Genomic DNA, 25,990 nt, shown 5'->3' with positions numbered 1-25,990 from the left:
CATTAAGCAGATCCACCTCTTAAAAGTACAAGAAGGCATACCAGAAGGGTTTCTTAGTGAAAGATGTTGAGAAACAAAATGAGGAATGCAAAATAAAATCTGGGGATTGGTATACGATTAGATACGAGGACATGTTGTATCCTGGTGTGGTAATGTCTGTTGAAGAGCAAGAATTTAAAGTCTATGTAATGGCTGCAGTGGGAATCTATTGGAAATAGCTAGAAAAAAGAGATGGAATATTCTGCCAGAAAGAAAACATGGTGAAAAGAATTGAGCTCCCTGTACTAGTTAATAACAGAGGACATTATAAGTTTGCACAGTAATGCGTGAATCAAGTGTGTAAATCAAAAATTTCTTCATGTACACTTTTTCTCCCTTGCACTATACTGTTTAAATATCCTAATTTGCATTTGTACATTATTGGAATAAAAGTTTGATACAAAGTGAATTTCGTAACGTAAGTTACTGTAACGTAAGTTACCCATTTAAAAAATCATATTTAATTTAACTTTTGAAATAAAATCTAAAATCTTGGCATAATAAATATTTAAACTTGTCAGTAAAATGATACATATAATCCTAATCAATTAACATTTGTATAAGAACAGAATTTTGCCTTCAAGCATATTGCAAATTTATACCATTCCTTTTCAGTAACGTAAGTTACCACACTAGTTTTAGATTTTTACACTACTTAAATTGAAAAATATTAATTATTCTAATTAGGTTCCTTTTGGTTTTGATTGTAATTTTATGAAATCACTTTATTTTAGATTGTATATTAGTATTATTTTTTTGCTTCTAAGCTCTCAGTGCAATAAAGTTTCTGTGAATGTAACGTAAGTTACCATGGAATAGCCCATATGCGTAATATTTTAATAGTAATAATAAGAAAAAAGTGTAAAAAAAGATATATACGTAATTTTTTAATAGTAAAAATAAAAAAAAGTGTAAAAAAAGATATATACGTAATTTTTTAATTGTAATAATAAAAAAAAAAGTGTAAAAAAAGATATATACGTAATTTTTTAATAGTTGCCTAAGAAAATGCTCATTCGTACACATTTTTTTTCTATTTAAACTGATAAAGCTTGCAACTTTTGATGCATATACATATTCGGTTTTTTTCCCTTTATTTTCGTATTTTATATTTAATGAGAGGTGATAGGAACTATGTTATTGAAAACTTGAATTTCATGTAAGCCGTTACGATATGATCCGAAAAATGGCTTAAATGCCATAGATTTTTTTTATTAAAAGTATTATGTTGTTATTTATTTTTTCAAACCAGAAATTTGATAACTACAGTACGGAAATTTAACCAGAAGTTTTTCCTTCTCTAGGATAAAATGTTTCCTACTATAAATATTAAAGTATTCTATTGTAAATGTTTTTTTTGTGAAATATTTAAAATTAGGGAGTACTGCTGAACTGTTCTTTTGTAAAAACAATATTTGTCTGTTATGTAAAATTTAGTACTTTTCTTCAAAATGTAAAATTAAGGGCGTATTTTATGGTGGCAAAATAAATTCTGCATAAAACTCTAAATCATGATTAATATCACATAGTTATGTTTTTCACCAGATTGTTTTTTAACTAGATAATTACTAAAAATGGTTTAATATTTTTCTCTCATTAAGACATTACCTTTTATTTTTCGAACATATAAGCGTACTTATCTTCTTATTTTCATGAATTCAAAAACCTAATTAAAGAAAAATAGTTACATTTTCCATATTTACAAGGCATGATGTAGTGTAGAAATTTTAATGTGTAATTATAAATCATAAAATACAGGGAGTAAATAAAATACGAAAAATTAGTACAAGCTTTTCGAACATAATATCGTTGGCGACAGACATTTAGAGAAATATGAAACAATTACCTTCATAAAATATCTTTTAAAAACTTTCTTTTTTTTCTAAAAGAAAAGAACGATAATACTTACCTAGCGTAAGTTTAAAAGAAATCACATTATGTTACTTTGCACTAAAGAGAAGTAATAAAACCCACTTCAAACAAGAGTGAAATAGAAGCTGACTGTATCCTAAAAGGATAAAAATGTGTACAAAAAATACAGAACTTGCGATCATTTTAAATTGTGGAGTAAGATGAAGCATGCAAGCAGTAAATGTTTTTTTTGGCACGTTAATTTTTTTTCTGCAGTTAGCTAGAAATGACGTTGAAAAGTATGACAAATCCATTAGTAGCACTCAAGAAAAGTGGATCGCTATTGAATAAATTTCGACAGGAATTACATGTTATAAAAAATACTTTAACATGAATACTGTCAAATTGCATTATGTTATGCTTAAAAATACTGGAAAGAGAAAAAAATAGTATTTTTAAACGCTTCCTTATTAATATTTAAAAAAAAACACTTAATGATTTTGCAAGTACCTTCGTACTTTAATCGTCCAAATAAAATTGAAAAAAAATCTTTTAATTTCTTGCATTTACTTGTAAAATCTGAAAAAAACTTAAAATGACAAAAAATAAGGAAAACTTTAAATTGATGAAGTAGTTTTCTATTTTTAGGCAATGATTATCTTCTTAAGTTAAATACTTTATAATAGTTTTTTATTTAAAATGTAAACATTTTTTTCTAAAAAAGTTAAAGCTAATCAGCTTACAAAATTTTAAGTATTGTTATAAATTTGTAAAACAAATGACATTACTAAAACCAGTGCTTACATCCTAAAATATCTCAAAAAAGATAGCAAAGAATGCTCTTAAAATGGCGAAATATGCCCTTGAAATGTATTTAACTAAATAAGTACTTAAATTTGAAACATTAGTTTTTTCTCCAGATTTCGTATAATATATAATTGTATTCAAACATAGGAAAATTGCGATTAAAGTTTCATTTAAGTTTGAAATTAATGCCCTGCAAGAACACCACACCTAAAAAATGCTCAAAATGTTCAAACAATGCAAATATCATAAAATTTTGATTCTCAGATATTACACATATATACATTAATACAATAAATTTGTTAACATTTTTGCCATGTATATGAAATATAGCAACAATTTTAGCAAATGTTTACCATCAGGAAACAAAGTTACTGCTTGCTAATACTCTAAAACTTTAACATATTTTTTTAACTCCACATAATACGTCTTATTTAATGCAATACTTTAACATCTCATATCAAAAATAGTTTAAAGCAGTATGACATTTTTTTATTGTTCAATATAACTATCGAGTATTAATCAAAAATGTTAACTATGTCAAATAATACATACTAAGTTCTTTTAAATAAAATAAATACATAACTTAAAATACCAAAATATGAACAAATATTTTAATTTTTATTTAAAAAGGCCTATTACACTATAGTTAATAATTAAACAGCATTTTTATTTTTAATTTGATCTTTTAGTTGTGATTTTATATTTTTTTTATATATAGCAAATTTTAAAAAAATCAATAATTATAAACTTATGATTTAAAGAAAGCTAATTTAATTTATGTTCAATGACGAATTAAATATATTCTCCTTAGTTTGAATGAATATAATAAAAGGCTTAATCAGAATTATTGATTTTAACATGCAATGACCATTTGTTTCATAGGAAATGATTAGTATATTAATCTTCCTAAGCAAGTAAGCATTGTATTTGACATACAATCAGGACCATGACTGTCGAATTTGAATTGTAATGACTATCCATTTCACGACTGTGTCATTGTTCAATATAAAATTCTCAACTGAATTTATATGGAGAAAAACAATAAAGAGATAAATATTCAATATCCCTTATTTTCTTTATAAAATGCTTATATTTATTGTAAGCCGGTTCGAAACGTATTATGTCTTTGTGGAGTTGTTGTCTCACGAGGTTTTGATCCATTTTATACGACAATCCACTTTAACAATGATATGAATGGTTCTAATGAGATATATTTATTAAATTTTTTTTTTCAATATGGAAAATATTTATTTTTAACAATAAAGGTTAACATCTAATACATATTTACTTTATTATTGCCTACCTACGCTTCTATGAATAATTTTTCTGATAGGAATGCGTTAGAAACTATTTTAAAGAGCTCTTTTCATTTACACAGATGCATGGTAATTTTCAATTGATAGTATAGCATATTTATTGCAATGAGTTACATTTTGTTCCGTTGAATAAATGTAATATGTTGCATATTTAAATTTCTTAGGAGCACAGAAATATTGCAATGCTATTCTCAATTTCAAGCAAGCAAACTGACTGCTGCAGACTCCTTTCTATAGAGCTAAATATGGAAAATTTTCACTTGTTTTCTCACACTCGCTCTAATATANAATTAATGATTAAAAAAAAGCGCTGTCGTGCCACAGGTCCCTGGTTCGATCCTCGGGCCGGGCAAGGCTAACTCAGCCTTTCACCCCTTCAGTGGGTTGATAAATGAGTACCAAGCACGCTTGGGAACTAAACACTGGGGGGTTCCGCGTTCGGCTGACCACCTGACCGGAACATCTGCTCCTGCACCTCAGAGCCCAAGGTCAAGAAAACTGAGATGGGCACAGACAAAATTTAAACAAAATCAGTCAAATAGTTCCTAATAAATCAAATTTTAATTATATGTCTTTCTTTGAAGTTCAATTTCTCAAGAACTAATAGACCGATTTCGCTCAAATTTTGTATTTCCCCATTTAAAATTACGTTCTTTAAAATAATGCAAAAAATTGTAGACCTTACAATTCAAACTATTTCAACCTTTCTTAGATAAAATAATTAGAAAATTAATATTAACAAATTTTTTTTTTGTATTGAATTGTTTTTAGTTAAACAAATTTTATAATTGTTTGCAAAAAATTTTCCATTCTCTTAAAAAGTGCTTGAGACAAGGCAAAACAAGTGAAAAATAAAATTAACATATGATATGATAACATAAGGGGTTCAAACTTTCGATCGCTCTCCTGACCTAATTACGGGGACCATATTTCCCTGATTACGGCTACCCCTTATATTTGTCTTAATATCGTCTTATCGTTTATATCGTTTTAAAATATCGTCTGCATCATATCACCATATCTGCAATTTTCACCATATTCGAGGTCACCCCCTTGGACCACTAAGATTGAATCCTAGAGCGCAAATATCCGATCATTAGATCAAAAATTATTCAGGGCGGCCCGTTTTTGATGAATAGTTTCTGAGAAATTGAATTTTAAAGAGGCCATATATTTAAATTTCGATTTCTCTGGAACTATTTGACAAATTTCGCTCAAATATTTTATTTTGCCATGCAAAATTATATACTTTAAAATTACGTAATTTTATAGCTTACAATTCAAAAATTTCTCGACTGCTACTAAGTAAAATAATAAAAAATCATAAACTTTAATTAAAATTCTCGATATTTGGCAAAATATGCAAAAATGAAAATAACATTAAATGGTCCAAACTTTGGATCACTCTCCTGGCCAAACTATAAGAAAGATATTTCTTTGATTGCGGCTACCCCGTATATTTTTGGTGCAGAAATCCAAATCAGTCGAAAGTTAAGTTTATTCAGAGAAAGTACGTTTTTTTGTACGATTTCGTAACTTAAAATATCGTCTACAAAAATTAATTAGCATATCTGAGATCACCCCCGCAAACCATTAAGATTGAGTCCCAGAAAGTGAAGATCTGATCAAGAAGATCCGAGAAAGTGACGACACTATCATTAGAAAAAAAGTTATTCAGAGTGGTCCGTTTTTTTTTTTTGTTTCATGTTTTTTGTTTTTTCTTTTTTTTTGCGCAATGTACATAGTACCCATACATAAATTAGTAACAGAAAGAATGCAATACAGACAAGAAAAAAAATTGTAAAAAAAAAGTTATTACTATTATTATTTTTTTTTTTGAAAAATAAAGAATTAAAATGAAGATTTATGAAAAAAATATTAAAAAATTTAAGAAGAAAATAAAAAAAAAGTTAATAAAAAAGTATAACAATGAGATTTTCAAGTCTAAGTTGGCAGATTACAAAACAATAACGTGAAGCATAATCGAGGGTAGTGAGGGGGTTTATACTAAAATAAAGAACGAGTCTTATTGGTTTGTTACGACAGATTTGCCCGAGAAATGGATATGCACAAGGTAATAACTTATCAAACTGGATAATTCACAAATTATAATTAATGAAAAGGCGCTATAAATTATGTTTTTAATTTTTCTTTTAAACTTTGAATTATTTATTTTCAATTTTTTTTAAAAAAAAAATCATTTAAATTAGTTTCTATTTAACTTGTTTTGTTTACAAGCATACAAGCATAATGTAATATTCTTGTTATACATGCGGAACTTTAAGGGAAATATTAGAAAAAAAAATAAAGTTTTTGCCATTCTCACGCACTGATTATTATAAAGGTAGAAAAAAGCTATCTTTTTTTCTATGTTTCCTGCTTATTGATCATGAATCTCATAATTTACTTTGAACAAGATAAGAAAAAACTATTCACTTACATTTGTGAAAAAAGTCACGATTTTATGACCATAGCACGCTACATAATGTAATGCATGTTTTTTTTTTTTCATTTTGTTTTTATATACAGAGGAATATGAGTTCAGGAATCAGAATTAATATAAAAAAAATTGACATGTTCAAGGGAACGTAATATTAACACTTTCTTTGCACGAAAGTATGTCACGTAAATTTATAATGAATATTATATATTAAATAATGGGGAGTATTGGTATTTTAAGTTTCGAAACACGAGTTGTTTTTACTATACATAAAGCAATTTTAATAGTATAATTCAGTTTAATATACGTGATCCCCATTCTTTTATTGATTAAATAATAAAAAAAAGAAGAAATAAATTTTTTTTTAATCTGTTATTAATGATTATAAATTAGTTCAAAATGCAGAATATAATTTTTATTGCATATCTAAGTTATGCAACATGTTATTGTTATGTTCGTTATTTATAATGCTTTTTTAATATTATTAAAATAAGTATAAATTTAAGAACTAGGGAAAAATAATGCAAATGAATGACTATATTAGTCTTCCTTACTACCTCAGTTCGTAATATTGAGTAATATTTGGTACAATTTTATCAATTTGGAAAAAATGCTTCTATATTTGAGGATTATAACGATTAACAACCTTAGTTGAGAAATATTTTTTTGGAGAGGCAAAAAATTAAAAACTCTCTCATCTGATGTTTTGGGCGTTCTCCATTTCACTCCTTCCAGTTCGTAGCCAACAACACCTTACATAATAACCTTCTTAATATTATTGTTATTTCTGTCAAAAATTATATTTTTATTACCGCAGTTAAACAGTTGACACAATTTTTGGGTTTACGACTACTTATGTACAGCTTCGTAGCCGTGCAATTTTGAACCCAATCCAGAAGAACTCCTGGATCAAGTGCTAGATATTTGCCTTCGTGGAGGACTTTTTATATGGAACTAATCCGCAATTGTGTTGCATAGAGAGGAAGATCATGAGAACCTCCCACGTTTAGCCTGATGGCAAAAGGACTCTAATCCATCACCCAGCTACCACTGAAGATATTGCACGTCAGCTCTGTGGTTGCTGCAAACCGGATGCGGTTTCGTATCGATCAGCTATAGCTTTGGCTTGGACCTGATTCACCTCATTAAAAGGCGAACGCTCTATCTCTTGAGCCCTCACGGCTCTATCGACAATAATTTGTTATCTTACCACGTTTATATCAACTTACATTCGAGTATGTCTGTTCGGGAACAATTTTGTAATCGATTTTAAGCTAACTTCCCGACAGGCTATAGACTTCAAATTTGGCACGTAGTTCAGAATTGGGTGACAATGCATGAAAATGAGGAGAAAAAAGTCATGCAAAGTAAAACAAAATTAAAATTAAGGAAAAATTAATATTTTCGTGACTGTCTTTTGTTGTCGATTCGATTATTTCTAATTAGTGTCATATGTCAGTTGAAAAGTTTTGNATATATATATATATATATTTTCTCTAAAAACCACGTTTTATTAGTGGTAAATAATAATTAAAAAACAAAAAATTGAAAAATGACAAACGTGGGGAGCATGAAATACATAACAGTACATATACACATACATATACACACTTTCTTACTCATACACATGCACAACCACATCCACATTCAGATACAATTACAGATACACATATACATATTCTCATGAGCACACATACTGTTACTGTTATGTATTTCATGCTCTCCACGCTTTTCGTTTTTCAAATTTTGTTTTTTAATTATTATTCTTCACTACAAAAACGCGGGTTTTAAAAATATTATTATTATTATTTATCGCTATTATTGTTAGTATCATAGCATGTAAAAAAAAACCTGTCCTCTCATCACTGAGAGCTGATTGCAATTAGGAAGTTCCGCACTTCACTACGGATGGTATATTTAACTTGCGCGATCTTATGGATATATTTGAGCCATTACTACAATATTTGTTACGTTGTTTAGCTTGGTTAAGCCAGGCCTAAAGGATATTTTTTTTCAAAGGAAGGACAGTGCCTAAGCTGGTACCCCTCTTTTCTAATTTCACCTGAACAGACGAGAATGAGGCAAAATTAATGTGCACCTTGTTGTTATTCAAGCCGGTTGTTTAATCGGCTGTCAGTATGGAACTCAATAACAGCAGCTCACCAATCAGTGATTTGAGGGCAGCGTAAACTGTCTTCCCTTTCATTGTTATTGAAAAAAATTGAAGTTTGTAGCTTCATTTATTTCAATAATTTTTTTCTCACAAAACTACTTTAGATCATTTATGGAGAAAGTATATAATGTAACATTACAGATTCTGAAAAGCCCACACATTAAGGCAAGTTATTTTAATAGTTAGATATCCAATGCTGCTTAATGATTACTTTAATAGCTTTACAGTGTTTTTGTACAATGAAAACTTTATTCTGAAAGAGAGTGCGACTAAAATTTTAAGTGATTTATATTTTACAGGTTTTCTTTTTAAAGAATAGTGATTTTTTCTTATTTTATAGAGTATTAATATATTTCTGAAAATCGAAAAAATTAATAAACTAAGCATTTTAATGTTGGAAAAGTGTAATTTATAAATTCTATTAATTTTAGAGGTGCATTTAAAATATCTTCCATATTCTTTTTTAATGCTATAAAAATATTCTCACCGAGGAAAGTAAAGTCACAAACTTTCTAAACAAATTCTTAGCTACTGATTTAGCACAACGGAAAACGTTTTTAAATATTTTGTTTTAGTTTTGTTAACTGAAATTATATTATATGAACTTGCAGTTGAAACTTTATCCCCTAATATGAGAGGATAACATTTTAATGGTTAGTTTTGTGACAGGTTCTGACTTCAACTATTTTCAAATGTTCATTCTTCTTCCTTAGGAGACATAAACTTCCACATTTTGACATCGTTGTTAAACAACTAACTCTTCATGCGCGAAAACAACTTACTCAGAAGTTCATTTTCTACCATCAAACTTCATCTTGTTCTATAATGAAGTTTGACCTTCTCTGCTTATAATGCATCTAAGCTCAAAACAAAAACAGGAGCGATAGCATTAATTTAGTTGCAAAAAAACGAAGCTTAAAATACATAGTTCAGTCAAAATGTTTTTTAAGTGACAATCTGTGTCGTCATAGAATAATCTACTATGACTTCAATGGCTATCACTTCAAACAACTTATAAGTTAACTGATTGAAAGAAGTATCCACATACTTATAATTTGCATGGTTACTGTTTTAAAGATCTGTTTACTATGCTGGATATTTTGTGATACACTAAGCACATTTTAGTTATTCAGACAGATGGAAAATATTATGTACTATTCCCAGTTATGGCATGAATTTAAACTAATTGTGTTTGTTTTTTTATCTTCTGTTCAAAAGTTAGCAATTTTTGGATGTTTTGATCCGCAAAGTCATGTGATTGTAAAAGATGATGAGTGTGCTGTAAATCACCATATTGATTTCAAGAACGCATGAAAACATTACAAAAATTAACGAACTGAGTGTTTGAATGATATAGAGCTACGGCGAACATTGACGGAGAAACAATTAGAAAAACTTTAACCGCAGACTTGTGCATGACGAAGGTTTGCGCATAACTGATACCAAAAAACAGGACATGCTCGGTGTTCAATGCTCTCAATTGTAATACAGTTTGTGACGGACAAGCGCATTAATCTACTCGAACACTCACAGTACTCACCAGATCTCGCGCCATGCTACATCTATTTCTTTTCCAAAAGTTAAAAGTACATTTTCAGTCTATAGAAGAGGTGAAGACGAAAATGGCAGACTTTCTGAAGAAGGTGACACCTATCCCCTGAGCCACTATTGCTCATAAAATAGTTTAGAAGAATTAGCTAGATAATGCTAATTAACAAATCTATATTAGCAATCAATATTAACGCGAAGTAACTATGCTCAGATAAACTAAAAATTTTCAATGCACTTATTGGAACTTGATTTACACTTTTAATTTATTGTGAGCCTTTCATCACAAAAAGTTCTTTTTAGTAAATATGACATAATAGTTCTTAAGTATACCGATATATGTAAATTTACTCTGCATAAAAAATTTAATCAGATGTAGATTCAAAATATTAAACAATTCCAAACTAAATTCTAATGGATCGGATTCTTTCGACTGATTATCATTCAAAACATGCATTTATGAAACGAAAAGTTTTGTTCGAGAAATATAAATGTGTTTAGGGGAATGTGTCGGAAAAATTCTTCTGTTTAGGATATGTTTCGAATAACAAACAGTTCAAACATGAGATCACTGAGAAGGAATGCATTTTATGCATATTTTCTCTATTCATAAAGATATTTTTGCTTATCATCATATGAAGGTATCATGTAAATAAATATCTATAGTTCAAAACGTAGTGTCCATTCTTAATGAACAGTTAAGTAGAGTCATCACGTATGGTGAACCTAAATTCCCAGATTACTTTTTAAATATACACAAAATACTTCATAAACTATGCAATTGACGATAGGAATATATTTAATGGTTCAATATCAAAAGGAAAAATGAATTTGCTTAGCATGTGAATGGAACGAAAATATTAAATTAAAAGTTTGTACAATCTATATGTATGTTTTTCTCGTGAGTAAAAATTTATGAGCAAAATTATTGCTGATATTTTGCAGAAGGAGGAAAAAATTCTGATAAAATTACCGATAAAATCTGATAAGATAATGGCATTTCCGGAAAAAAAATCATAACCCTGGTACTGGAACCAAATTTAGTAAGTAAGTTTTTTAAGTATCATGAAAAATCTATCAAACTCTACCTAGTTTTACTACGTTTACTACCAAATGGAATAGCAAAAAATCCCCTCTTTGCCTTAATTTTACCAAAAATTAGCCAAAGGCCTTCATTAAAAATTACATAAATTTTTTTCAGAGTTTCCGTAAAGCCAGAAATGCGGTAAATTTTACCATATTCTGGTAGTTTTGACCATGCATTTGTTCTCAGAGCAGTGAATATAGTATTACACTTATGGTCATCACTTTCGGCAATTTTCCAGACTTCTTTTATGTTTCTAGATTAATCTAAGTTTTTTCAGATTGATTAATTGCTAGAATAGGTAATATAATGACACAAATGTCAGAAGTCGCAATTTGCACCAAATATAACCTTAATTACTCTGTGTTTGCACAACCACAAGCTATTCATTATTATGGTAAGCATTACCAAGCAGATAATTTTTATAAGCCTTTTTATATACCAAGAAACATAAAAACATTTTTGCACTAAATATTTTCCAATCACGTTTAGGTAAGGCATTTTATATATAACAGGTTTTTACGTTTCGATGTGTTAATGCTGTTAAAAATTTTTTTTCATTTTTCTTTAGTTTAAACAGAAGTTGAAACATAAGTTTTGATAACAATGCCAAAACTTTCTATTTGTAATGTAGCTGATGGCGAAACAAATCTGAATAACGTTAAACCGAGATATAAATGTTATTAATTTTAATACTTGTTAATTTTTAATAATATAAAAATTCCTGGTCTATCAGTATTGATATTTTTGACAACATTAATCTTTAGCTAATTAAATACCTGTCAACAAAGTTTGAGTAGAGAAAAAAAAAATTTTCCTCCAATTAATTAGATATTAAAACTGGGCAAAAACAAGTTAAACAGTAAACCTAGAGGGTTTTGTGCTACTTCAAAATAACATTTAAGCGAAAGTTTCGAATGGAAAAATAGTTTTTAAATACGAAACAAACAATTTTATTCTGAAGAAATTTGGTATTTTTAGTCCTGAGTAATCGAAATCCATTTATTCCTTAAGAACATTATGTATATAACAAGATTAAGAAATTGATTAAAAGATTACCAATTCTTTTATTTTTCCCTGTGATAATCCAATTGATATTGGATCATGTGAAAAACGCGATGAATACTGTACCCGAAGAAAACTAAAGAGTAGTAATTACGGATTATTGTCTCGTGCTGGTAAGAAAAAGCACTAAATTTATGGGTACATTTCAAAAATAATTTGCTGCTTCAAAATATGCTTCGAAATATAGTAAAATAATATTTGACAATAACAAAAATCTAAATGGTCGAAAGTCTAATTTTCCGTTAAAACTGATTATTTTAAAGTTGTATATTCTGTCGACTTGCAAAGTAAGTGCACTTTTTTTTCTTCAAAGTCTTACATTAAGTTTAAATGGTGGACTTTCTCAGTCTCAAACAATTTTCGCTTTATTTACATAATTTAATAATAATAATAATTGTTATTATCGTTGTTTTTTTAATATTTCGGACTTTTTATTTTTTTATTTGAAATTAATTAGCAGGAAACTATGAATTGAATTTTTCATTTATCAAGAAAAAAAAATCATTATTTAGGATAAATATGCTACCGATGGATAAAATGTTATCAGAACTTGAGTAGATATATAAAAGTAGAGCATGCCCGCAGCAGTCCATTGTGGGCCAGGAAATATATGGTGGCAAAAGTTCCACTCGTTTGTAACCAAAGTCATGATACTTGCATTGTGGTCATTTTTGTGCCCATTGATACGCAAATATGTTGGTTTTAAGTAGACATTGAGGATCAAACTACAGTCTGCACAGTTTTGTACAGTTCTTCTCTGGTATCACAACGTCTGTCATATAGACACAAGTTGTACAGCGAAATTTTATTTAGTTAAAAATTGTTAGATACTTTATATATTATATATAGAATATAGCAGAATTGAGCTTTGTCATTTGATTTTCATCAATGACCAATACAGAATGTCCTGCTATTTAAATTAGGGAGACAATAATATGTATCTATATAGCATGAAAAAGTAATTGTTTGAAACATTTTCTTGTTGTGGTCGGTGCATTCTTATTGACCAAAAAATATTTATGTGAAAATATCTTAATTAGCATTGGAAAAGCTCGATTTTTTTAAAAAGAAATTAGTTTTCAATAAATAAAAATTTCTAAAGTTTAAAAGCTTACAAAATATCTCATCCTTTATTTAGCAGAAATTACCAATACTATGTATTTATCATCCTTTCTTCATATTATTCTCTAATATCAATAAGTTCACTTATTTTGATTAATATTCCGAATAAAAAACTAAAACCGAAAGGTACGTTCTTTTATTAAAATTTGACCTATGTTTTTACCATTTCACACAGCATTTTATATCATTAACATATTTAAGAAGGCATATAGATTATTATATATTTTGCAATTATTAAAAATTAAATAAATTACATTTCATTTTTTAATAAGTATATTTAAAACAGTATCGAATCAATATGTGGAAATTTTTTCTGAGTGTCTGCACTCTTATTATTGTCGAACAGTTTTTGGTAAAATTGTTGTGTATAGTGCACAATAAAAAAACTGAACTTAACAGCTTTGGATCTTATGACCGGAACTTCACGTTCTAAAACACATTCTTAATGATTCAAAAGGGTAACCAAAAAACCAAAAATATGCTAATTAAACAGTGCAGAAAATATTTTAAGTCAGACAAACGTACTTTCTCTGAATAACACACCTTTTTTTAACAGATTCGGGAGGATTTCTGACCTCCAAAATATGGAAGGTCAGAAATCCATCCGAATAATAAAAATATTAAAAATAATAAAATATTTTTATTTTTTTAATTTAATGATAACTGAAAAATTTTTGAAAATGTATGGTATACAATATTTTATATAACTTTAAAGTAGTTAATTTTAAATGGTCAAATGCAAAATTTGAGCCCGTTTAATGTCATACATCGTTGATATTCGAAATATTTATTGAAATATCATTAACTTTTGACTCATTATTTGGAAAGATATTTTTTTTATTTATACATTTATTCTAGATTTTTATATTTATTTTTCCAGATATTTATCCAGATATTTATTTTTCAGAGGATTTAGAACCAGAATTTACAGAATCAATTCCAAATGTAACTGTTGCAACAGGACAAGAAGCTATCCTCAGTTGTGCTGTAGATAACCTTGGGTCTTATCGAGTAAGTTCAATTGATATTTACTTTATTGCGAAGAAACAGATTCTTTTTACCATAATTAATAATTAAGAAAAACTGTTTTTCCATTTTAGTTATTTTTTTAAATATCATTTCTTGACATTAGTTTCATTCTTCATGGATCTACTCTATGGTATAAAAAATCATATCCATCTTAAATATTTCAAATTTATTTCGCTGAAAATATTCGACATTCCTAGCAGCAAAATTAATAGGGCCACCATTGAACCAACATTCACCAATCTTGGCTCAATAAGGGTTCAAAGAAACGTTATTTTCCCGATATTAGTATTGCAAGATAGAATTGTCTGATTTACCCGATAATTTACCAGCACTTTACAACCAACATCGGCAATATATAGAATTGGCAGATTCACTTGATATTTTATGTTCATTAATCAGTCAATATACGCCCTACATTGGACCCATAAAGACCAAGATTGCCCCTATATAGGAGCAACATTAAAAAATCTAGCCATCCTTATATTAGTTCCTCGGTGCATGTTCATATAAGAGTCATATTGGATTTCAGATATGCTTACTTACCACAAGTTATGCTTACTTATCACAGATACCTGTCAAAATATACGTCCTCAAAATTCTTATAAAAACAAGTGTAGATTCATTCATAGAGAGTCATCACATTAATTGCCACATTAATTTAATGCTGTATAAATTTAAAATTTTTTGATCAGAAATGCTGTGCATAAAGCTATATTAAAGATCATCGTTCTCCTTTTAATGTCCTTACTATAAACATACGATATGCGGGTGCAAGGTGTCGCAAAATATGTGTGATTAAAGATTAATTAGTTAATTTTATGCTTATTTTCACACATAAATGAGATTTTAACACTTAAAGCGAATTTCAAAAAAATTCACTTTATTTTTAATCTGAGACATTTAAATAAAAATAACTTTTAGAAACTTTTAATTATTAACTAAAATGGCTTTAATTTTTATGAATGAGTCCATTAAAAATATAATCTCGCTAGGGTGCATTAAAATGTAATCCTGTTGGATAATTAGTGGAATTTACTTATTATGGCTGCTGGTAAATACCCATAATTCCTCATTCATAAATGCTCATAATGCTCATAACTCCTTCATTTTATTAAAAAATTTGGCAACTACCGAGCTTTCAGTTTGGTATATTAAACGAATATCATACAGTCTTTGGCAAAATTATTAGACGCATTAGATTCTACGTAAAATCTTAATTATCAGGTGATACTATACAGCTTTATTGTTTTTACGTGAATGAAACCGGTTTGCACTTGTTTACGTTCGTGTATCAATTGGTTAAGTTTGACGATATTAATATAAATTTGACGACTGATAAATTAGACGATATGTTACATAAATATAGAATATTTATTATATGAGGTATTATATTAGTATATTATAGCAATTCGTATATTATAGTAATTTTCAGACACACGGTAGTTTTTTAATAATGACATGTCTTGCACGAGTTTGCATGCAATACTTCATATTTAATACTTCGTATTTAAACATACATATAATGGGTGTTTATTCAGGATATTTTTTACATACTTCCTTTTCGTAATTATTTTCAACTTATTGTATTACAATGTTAACCAATTGATACACGAAGGTAAACAAATGCAAACCAATTTCAGCCGCGTAAAAATAATAAAGCTACATACTATCGCCTTATAATAAAGACTTTACATAGAATCTTAAGTATGTCTAATAATTGAACAAGGGACAGTGTAAGTCTTACGAACGCAAATAAAATTTGATTTAGCCTTCTTCTATCAGAATATACTTCAACGATCAATGATCAATGATCAACGATTAATCCTCTTAAGATCCATGTCATTTCTTATTTTCTTTCAGTTTTCTTGGGAGTAAGAATTTCTTTTTAATTGTCCGTATTTTTATTTATGAACTGGTACTTAAAAGTGATACCTTATAATGTAAGAGCTGAATTAGACTTTAGATACTAAAGCATTCTTATTTGAAAATGTTTTTGTTTAATTCAGTATTTAAACATAATCCGCAGAAATTATAGTCATGAATGTGATTTTATCATACGCATTAGTTAGTTTTTACCCAACAATAAATTGAAAATGAATTTTGTCGATTTCGCATTATTGTGATAACAAGTAAAACTCTACAATAAAATCTCAAAAATAAAACTCTACAGTCAATTCCTACTTAGGTAAACAAAGAAAAATTTTATTTTACTAACTTTTTATTAAATAATTCCAATTACTATAAATATGTATATACATATGCAGAAAATCCTCACCGGCCATGTCGTATGATTATGCGACATGTAAAAGATCCCTGGAGTGCCTTATTGGCTCATGGCATTTCCGGCAAAATTAAATTCCTAGTGCACTTTAGCATCCAAATAGAGTCTCTGTGCTGCCATCTAGTGCGGCAGAAACTAGACGTCCAAATTAACATGACCAACGGTATCTCACCCATTGTGGTGGTCTTGAAAGAGTGGATACCACCTCTGGAGAGCGCACTAGGTCTGCTTATTGGCAAGACCGATTGTGCAGCTTATTGGAAATAAAAAAAATTTATATACATATGACAGAATCACAATAATTCGATCTACATGCTTCGCCACTGATGGTATTTATTCTTAATTTATATCCTGCTAAATATCTTATTTAAGAGAATTTTTTCATTCCATATAAAATTAAAATTAATTAATTAAATTTAATTAATTAAATTTAATTAATGAATTAATATTTGAAAAAAGTGTATTAACATCTCAAGTGTCATCCACTAGAAGTTTAAAAAAATGTATTTGAACTTGAGTGAATGAATAAAAACTATTTTATTAACGATTGAAAATTTGAACAAGATATAAATAGGGAGAGTGTGAACTCATAGCAGGAATTGAAAAAAATAATTCAGTTATAAATGCTAAGAAAATATTTCTTTTTAAACTTTTTCCTAAATTAAATTGTAAAAGAGGCGTTTTCTGTATAAAATGACTACACATTATTCTTGACTGAATTTTATTTCTTAAACAGATTTAAGATACAAAAAGAAATGACGGAAACAATATTATACGAATAAGAAAGAATTGCTAGTAGTAGTTTTTTCTCGATACAATACTTTTGATAATACATTTTCGATCTTCCTTGCATTTGCTTGCAAAAGAAACTGTTTATTTTTGCTTATTTACCAAGTCAGACTGGAAATGTTAAAATCACGTCTGTAAGTTGTTTCTGTCTGCATAGGCATTCGTGCAATATTTTGATGATGTTTATGACACTTACACTCAAGTTTTGTTTTTTCTAAAATAAAATGCTTGAAATTAAAGCTTCAATTTGAAGCTCCAAAACAATAAAAATCATGTTAAGAAAATATGAATTAAATTAAATGCTGAGTGTAAACTTTGAGATTAAGCATCCAAGAGCTCCTTTAATTATCATTCAAAAAGATTCAATATTAATTTCAAATATGTTAATGCTGATAATTTTTTATTAGAAAATCATAGTTTCAACTTCGTATTTCTTTAACTATAATTTGAAAATTTTTTTGCTTTATTTAATCAAATTATTTGGTCTTGCTTAATTCAGGTTCGAGGATTTAAAATCGAAAACTAGTTTTGCTTCTAAAGCTACAGATCCTTAGAAAATAATAATCTTAGTATATTTTTGTCGAAATGTAAGTTTAAAAACGTTATATATAACACCAGACCACTTAAATCTTCCAGGCGAGTGCATTGTCAGGATTAAAATTGTATAGAAACCCACGCCCTGAAATGTCATGCACTGCTAGGGCTTTTACCCTTTATGAACTGTTTCTTCGTGTGATCCTGAACAAGTCATAATGAGGAAGCATACTCTCCGCGAAAGACGATATTTTCGTGCTTGGATTTCTAGGCAATCTTTAATCCTAAAGATGAGTCCTAGCTCTCCCAAAAGTTAGTCGATACATTTATGCGACCCTTTCTTACTTATAAGCTTTTTAAAATTGTACATTTAGGAAATAATAGACTAACGATATCATTAATAGAAAAACTGTAGTTAGGAGTTTTGAAATGAGCGAGCATCTAAGATCTGTAAAAACTCGCAAGAAACAACAAAAAAATCTGTTCCCCACTAATATTATCTGAAAATTGAAATGTCGCTAAGCATGAATTTTTGAGAGTTATGTTTTAAATTTATGAATTTCTTTTGAGTTGAAGTCGAAAACTATATTAATGAGTCTCCCTTGGCAAGCTACACATTCTGTCTTTTATGCTTGATGCTCTGCTCTGTAAGTAAGAATTGGTAACGAAACCAAAGTTTGTCTGATATTACCGTATTTCAGCAATCCATGACGCATTTAATGTAAACTATACATTAATGAATAAAATGCCTTTAATATGTATACTTATAAAATGCTGTGAGTTGTAACTATGTATCCAAATTATACTTTAAAATTCTACATACAATTAAGAGGTATTATTTGCTTAGCGCGTTTTATAATTAATTTTATCAGACAATTTATAAATGCATTTTAAATAAATATGAAAAGTATTCGGCACTACTTGGTTTGCTAAAAACCGCTAAATTATTTTTGTAAGGAAGAATATTTGTGTGATTTGCTGTGGCGACAAATGCCTAAATAAATAGATATTTCTTTTTCAATGTTAGAAGCGGTTAGTTTTTTATTTGATTATGCATTTTATATTAACAATATAGGATAAGTATATGATATTTTAGTTTTTATTACGAATGGATTGAAAAATAGATTAGCATCAAATGTACTTGGATACAAATTATACTTGAAACGAGTGTACATATTCTAGAATATTTGATCATCTCTTTAAAATAAAACTAATTTTTAATCATTGAAGCTAATTTGAATTACAAATAATATCATACATATAATAAATGTGAATGCTCCTTCTATTTTTTATTTCGGCATATTATTCAACATCAAAAGCCATTAGTCAACGTTGTCTGCCCTACATCATTTAAAAAACCAACTTCAATAAACAATGTGAATAATTTAATGTGATCATGTGATCAATGTCATCATGGAATACTCTAGCCATAGCCGTATTTACTAAATACTTCATATTAATACTCTAGCTGTATTTACTAAATATTTCAGATTAATGGTTAATATCTATTTGAAAAAATTCTTAGTTTGATTCTTACTACAAAAATGTAAAAATATTCTTATTTTTTTTCGCAAATTTTTCCCTGGCATTTCCTTGTTTGTTAATGGTTTCCGTTGATGTTGCTTTTGTATTGTTGCCATCTTAAGCAAAGCATTCTTTTCTTTTGTATAACTGTGTGATGTTTTGTGTAAGAGAATCCTCTCACCAACTGTTTAAGCCAAAGAATAATTTAGCAGTCAACAGCTTCCCCAAGAATGTTAACACCTGCTGTCCATATCTGAACATCAGGTAACTTTAATCCTCTGTCTGTAAAGACCGAAGTTTCTAGTATATTCATTTTCGTCTTGCATCTCTGGTTCAGCAGATAAAATTTTGTCATTAGTTTTACCTTTTTGTTGCCAAATTTGACTTTCTTTAAATTAAAAACTTAAACACTCATTGGATGCACAGTTGTTTTCCCGACTCAGCCATTTTTGGTTTCAACACCAACGAGATAACATTAAAAGACAGCATAAGAGATGCCATCGATTTAGTTAGCATTCAGTAAATTTTTGTCTTCACTAATTTTCATTTTTCCTCTCCGGGCTTATTCCCAAGTGGTAACTAATGTTGCTCTTAATTTTCTTGTTGTGTACATGCTGGTGTATAATTTTTGTTAGCAATAAAGCTTAACAAATAAATGTTTCTCTTTTTTTTGCAAAACGTTCTCCAGTTTTATTTCTTAACGTCCTTTATTTTGCTGCAACATGGGTGAGTAATGATACTTTTTTAAACTAAAGTATTCCCTGTTTTTTTTCTTTTTTTTCAAACTGATGTATTCTGCCTGATCTTGTGGCACTCGCTTTGTTTCTACACTGTACTTTAAATTTAATTTTTCTAAATTTTAAGGCTTTTTGCTAATGTTTTCTTTCTCATCTTTTCAGCCATTTAATGTGTGACTCTTTTTTCAATAATTCTTAATACCCTCACCATACAAAATATTTCGCATATTATAATCTAACTTAAAATGTTACACTTAATATAATCATCTTAATATAATCACTTTAATCATCCATAACAGTAATATGATTATTTCATTAATTTGATTTTAAGAAAAAAATATTTCATTAATGTGGTAAGCATCACTGCAGCATATGAATTTTATTCCGCATTACAAAACAATAACAACTGTACAAAAACAGCATACGCCTTCAAAAATGCTTACCTAGTCCATAGAGAAATTCCCAATCATATGGCTTCAGCTCATTGAAGTTTCGGTACTTGTAACTCCAATTCTGACGTTGCTGATCAAATTTTCGAAATCTGACAGAGAGTAATCGATCTCTTTGCACTGGGTTTAAGTCTCGCATCATAATTATTGGGAGAACAGAAAGCAAAATAAAGTAAAAAAATATAGCGCAATGATTTTAAAGAGTTATTCACAGTTTTATTTTTTAAAAGTTTTGATAGTTGAGTTTCATTTATGCAAACAACTGGAGTTTTTAAAAAACAAACGAATTAGGTTATTATTATAGTGTTGAAATTATGTTTCTGCTAACCCACACTAATTTTAATTAAATAAAATGTATAAAATTGATTCTTCTGAAAATACAGACTTATTTCCTCGTGTGACGGGAAATGACAAAACATTTTTTTAGCAGCAGTAGGCTACAGTAATTCTATCAGGTTTTAAAATGAAGTATCATTTTAGATCATACTACCTGAATGCCCGTTCTTCGCACTGGGTGAATAAAAAAAATGAATAAATCAGGACAGAATAACGTAGCGAAATCATGTAGAAAACTGAAATGCATATATCAAAGCAATTAATAAAGCTAATTTTCTAAAGTTATTTTATTTTTTTAATAGTTCTTATCCTTTCCGGTGGCTCTACATTATTAAATTTTACAAAACAAATTCATCATAGTTCATTCAATTTGAATAGAGATTAGTTGCATTTAACATCACTGGACATGATGCTACTACTTGCTGCCAACTCGGTGATAGTCGAAATTTACCACTATCAAGTAATTTGCTAACATAAATAATCCTTTCGAGAGGCTGTACGACACTTATATCCATTATTAAGACTGCTCAGTATTGGTAACGCTTTCAATATAAATATATAAATATATGTAATATCTATAAATTTTGTATACTAAATCTATCAACAGAATATTTTATACTTATATTTTAGTATGTTTGGAATCGATTACATAATACTTCAACATTTAATAAACAAAAGCAAAGTAGTAGCAAACAAGAACTTAAATTTTAATAAATATTTTATATATATATATATATATATATATATATGTGATGCCAGAATTGGCATACACATATTTATTTTCTATCTTTTAAAATATCCTTCATTACTTAAGCTTATTTTTATTAATGGAAGAATTACTTTTAAAATAAATCAAAAACTTAATCTTTTTAAGCGAACATAAAATATTTATTTCTTCTCTTCCAGATCAATGTAACGGATACTTTCTTTTTATTTCATTATTATGCAGACATATAAATTCACTGTCGCCTCTAATCGAAAACAAAAATCTATTTATAACTTTTTATTCTAATTTTCCAACNGAAACAACCAAAAAAATTTTTAACTTCTTTTTTTCAAAGTTCATTCAAATTAAACCTATAAACGAATTCTATATAATCAAAAAATTTATTTGTATGTATTGAATTATTATATAACACAGATTTACTAAAAATTTAAATTGCTTGTCTACCTGTAGTGTCTGATTAACTTAAAAATATTAATTTGAGACATGTTAATTAATATTCTTCAAAGATATTTGTTTCACAAATGAAAAATGATGCATCATATTAAATTCTGAAATTCTAAAGACACAAAAGACATTTTAACAGAATTTTACATATAGGTATTTATATTTATTCAAACCAAACGTGAATAATATGTCATGGAAGTGATAGTTTCAGTAATAGTTTACTGTAATAGTTCTGTTCCAAAATGGATATTTAAGCTACCCCAAAGCTAATTGACAGCATTAACTGATTTAACTGTAATTTCAATTTCTCTAAATTGTTTAAATATTTTCATTATTTCTAGTCCTAATAATCTATGTAGTTCCTTTCAAGAACACTTTACCACTGGCCGTCACATAAATTTTCTTAATGCCCTGTTAAAATTTCAATTTGCAAACCTAAACAAATTTTTGTAGTTTATAGTTGTCGGAATTTAGCTCTTTGTGCCATGCTTTGTCAATCTGCAGCCCACAGAAATGTAACTACGGAATTAAAAGTTAATAAAAGCGATTATTAATTAGGATCTTAGCGATAACTTAGTTTTAAAATTCCAATTTGTATAAAAACTTTGCAAATTTAAGTTCTTTTTCTAATTTTTTTCAGATTTTCTGCTTTAAATTTTTTTTTGTTAAATTATTGCTGCATGAAATTTATTTTTCCCTCTCGAGATCTATATATTTTTTTATTTTATAAACACGCACTCGAGTAGATGTCAATCAAAAGTAGAAAAAAAAGAGAGAAAGAGAGAGAGAGAGAGAGATTACGTGTTTTCAGATATAAATCTTAGCATTTGTAATGAAATTTCACAAGAAAAAAACTTAATAAAGAGGATTAATAACCGTCCCCTATATGAATTGTTAACAGTTTCGCCAATGAGTAAAATTACCTCGAATTTATTTCCTCCTATTGAAACACCCATTCTGAGGTTAAACGTCTCCTTTAGGTCAAACGTTTTTTTTCCAACTTCAGATGAATATTTTTTAAATCCTGGAAATCATCCATTTCGTTATAATTAAAATTTTAACAAAATGCAAAGCTTCAATAAGGGTATATTATGAAAACAAAATATTCTGAGTTTTGGAGGTAAATATTGGCTTTCAAAGGAAGAAAACAATGAATAATGTGAAGCACATACGGAGGTTGGAGAATTTATTGAGCAGGGAGTGGAGCTTTTTATTCGTTTAAAAAAATCTTAAAGTTTAGAAAGAGAGAAAAAAACACTAGATTGCAAAATACTCAATATTAGCTACTATATAAGAGGTACACTTTATTTAGATAACTTAATCTACGTCATAATGTCTGCTTTAATTTTCATAAGTTCCTTAAGTGTATTTTTTTCTATATTATGCCAAGTTTTTGGTATATTAATTCTTTCTTGTAAAAAACGAAAAAAAAACATCTTAATTATGTGAATCACTAAGTGAAAGCGCACTTGTGGACTTATAACTTTGACTTATTAATAAAAATTTATTTTATTTCCACTCTGTAAGAATTCAAGTATTCTTTACTAAACCAGGCACAGCACTTTTGTTTCGAAAGAACTCGGTAGTATTTTTTTACTATGTTTTTATCGATATGGTATGTTTGAATTATTTATTCGAAAAATGATAAATTATGAATCATCAAAAATTTATTGAACAAAAATATTAAATGAACACCAGCTTGAGCCAGCGAAGTAATCAAATCAACTTGCATCACTCAATAATGTTTCCGGTAAAAGTTATTAAAGAAGCAGTTACCGCAAATTCCAAATTTGTATTCAGGAGAATTTGCACCTAAGAAAATAGAATAAAACATATTCTGTTTCTGTATGCTGTATAAAATAAGCAATATATAAATAAATATCACACAACATTTATTTTTTTCGTCAGGAATTTCGTTATTGAAATGTAGCAAAGAGAAACCGCTAGGTAGCTTTTTAAAATTCCGAAGTACTGTAACATGCGGTAGATAGTAAGATTTTTTAGAATAAAACAATATAAAAGACAATTGTGGAAAAGCAAGTTATAAACTATACTTATTGAATAAAAAATGTCCTTTTTCTGTAACCTATACCATCTATCACTTTATCTCATGCTTGGAAAAGTGCGTAATCTTTCTGAGAAGAACAAATAAAATATTTGTTTCTCTTCAGTAGCGTGATCGACGAGTCTGCATCAGTAATTTCACTTCTCCGATCGTGATATGAAATTTTAGTCTAAGAAACTAAGTATTTTTTTTCCTGTTTTTTCAAAGATTTCAAAATGTTACTAAATATACAATTCAGTATTGTCTAGTGAACGTTATAAAATAGAGTTGAACTGTGTTGACACTAAAAATGCGAAAGAACCTGTGTGGCACTTTTCGTTTTTTCTTGCTCATTAATTCCAAAAATAATTAACTGAGTGCAGTGCAATTGCCTGAGATTTTTTTTATATGACTTGATTAATCGGGTTCAAATCCCATCCCAACTTCTGATCATTCTAGTGTTACACGATTTCTAATTTGCCTAAAAGCTCCATTTTTACTTTACGTAATGAATATTTTCTACTTCCAATAATGTTACTTTAAAACTCATTTAAAATATCAAAATTTGGTAGTTTCTGCCTTATCTAAAATCTTATCGATTAATAGTATGAACTACAAAAAACTCGTGTTGATAAGTAGTTTGGGAAACGTGAGCAAATGGTTGATAATAGTAGGACCAAATGCGTTTTACTACACTGCACAATATTCCGAATTAATTTATGCCATGAAGTATTGGCACACAGAGTGCATCATCCCCCATTTTCACCATAAAATTTTATTCCGTAATTTTTAAAGTAATATTTATTTAATTAGATTAATTTTTGAAATGTTACGTTAATTAAACACAAAATTACGGTATATCAGATTTTTTTCACCGTAGCATGTTCTGATAAAAATTAATTTTACTGTTGATTTACACCCTGAGAGGCAGTACTTTTTAGTGTAGTTTGCTGCGTATTGCTGTAATTGTAATTACCGTAAACTGCTGTAATTGATAAGAAGTTACTAGAAATTAGTTACAGGCATTTGTTGCAAATAGTTATTATACTATTTAGCATGAGCGGTGGTAACTCAGGGGGTAGAACACTAGCCTCCCAATGAGGTGAACCGGGTTCGATCAAATCAATGCCGGTCAATTCGAATTCCACACCCGACTCGCACCGACTACCGTGGTAACGGAGAATATCCCAAGTGGTAGAAGGATCATGGGTTAGAGTACCATTGCCATCAGGCTAACCGTGGATTTTTTACGAGGTTATCATCTCCATGTAACGCAAATGCAAGCTAGTTCGATCAAAAGGTCCTCCACGAAGGCAAATTTCTCTCAAAACTCGATCCAGGTGTTCCCTTATCTTCTGGATTTGATTCCAAATTGTAAGGCTACGGAGTTGAACATTAGTAGCAGTACACCGTAAATGGAGTCAGCTGTTCAAGGACGGTTCCAAAATAGAGAATAAAAAAATATATAACATTGCGCAAATTAAAGGTAAACAAGACGTAAATATTTTGTTAAAAACATTTAAGAAAATTTTAATTACAGAATTTAGAATCAATAAGAGAATTTTTATTCTCTTATACTGATCAATAATATAATAACATACAAAATTAGTGTCTCATAAAGTACAACATATATATATATATATCTGCTATT

The 25,990-nt window shown here is 28.4% G+C and overlaps 1 protein-coding gene across 1 annotated transcript in view; it reads left to right on the top strand.

Moving 5' to 3' along the window:
• The window catches only part of LOC107457018 (lachesin), a 221,079-nt gene that overhangs the window by 121,859 nt on the left and 73,230 nt on the right, over nucleotides 1-25,990 (top strand). The window contains exon 2 of the mRNA XM_016075047.3: nucleotides 14,353-14,456. Within this exon, the coding sequence (XP_015930533.1) occupies nucleotides 14,353-14,456 (104 nt within the window). The remainder of the gene's footprint in view (nucleotides 1-14,352; nucleotides 14,457-25,990) is intronic.

The sequence above is a fragment of the Parasteatoda tepidariorum genome, chromosome 3 (genome assembly GCF_043381705.1).
Source record: "Parasteatoda tepidariorum isolate YZ-2023 chromosome 3, CAS_Ptep_4.0, whole genome shotgun sequence".
Taxonomy (NCBI): Eukaryota; Metazoa; Arthropoda; class Arachnida; order Araneae; family Theridiidae; genus Parasteatoda; species Parasteatoda tepidariorum.
The sequence above is the reverse complement of the archived record's forward strand: the minus strand, read 5'-3'. Positions and strand labels throughout refer to the sequence as shown.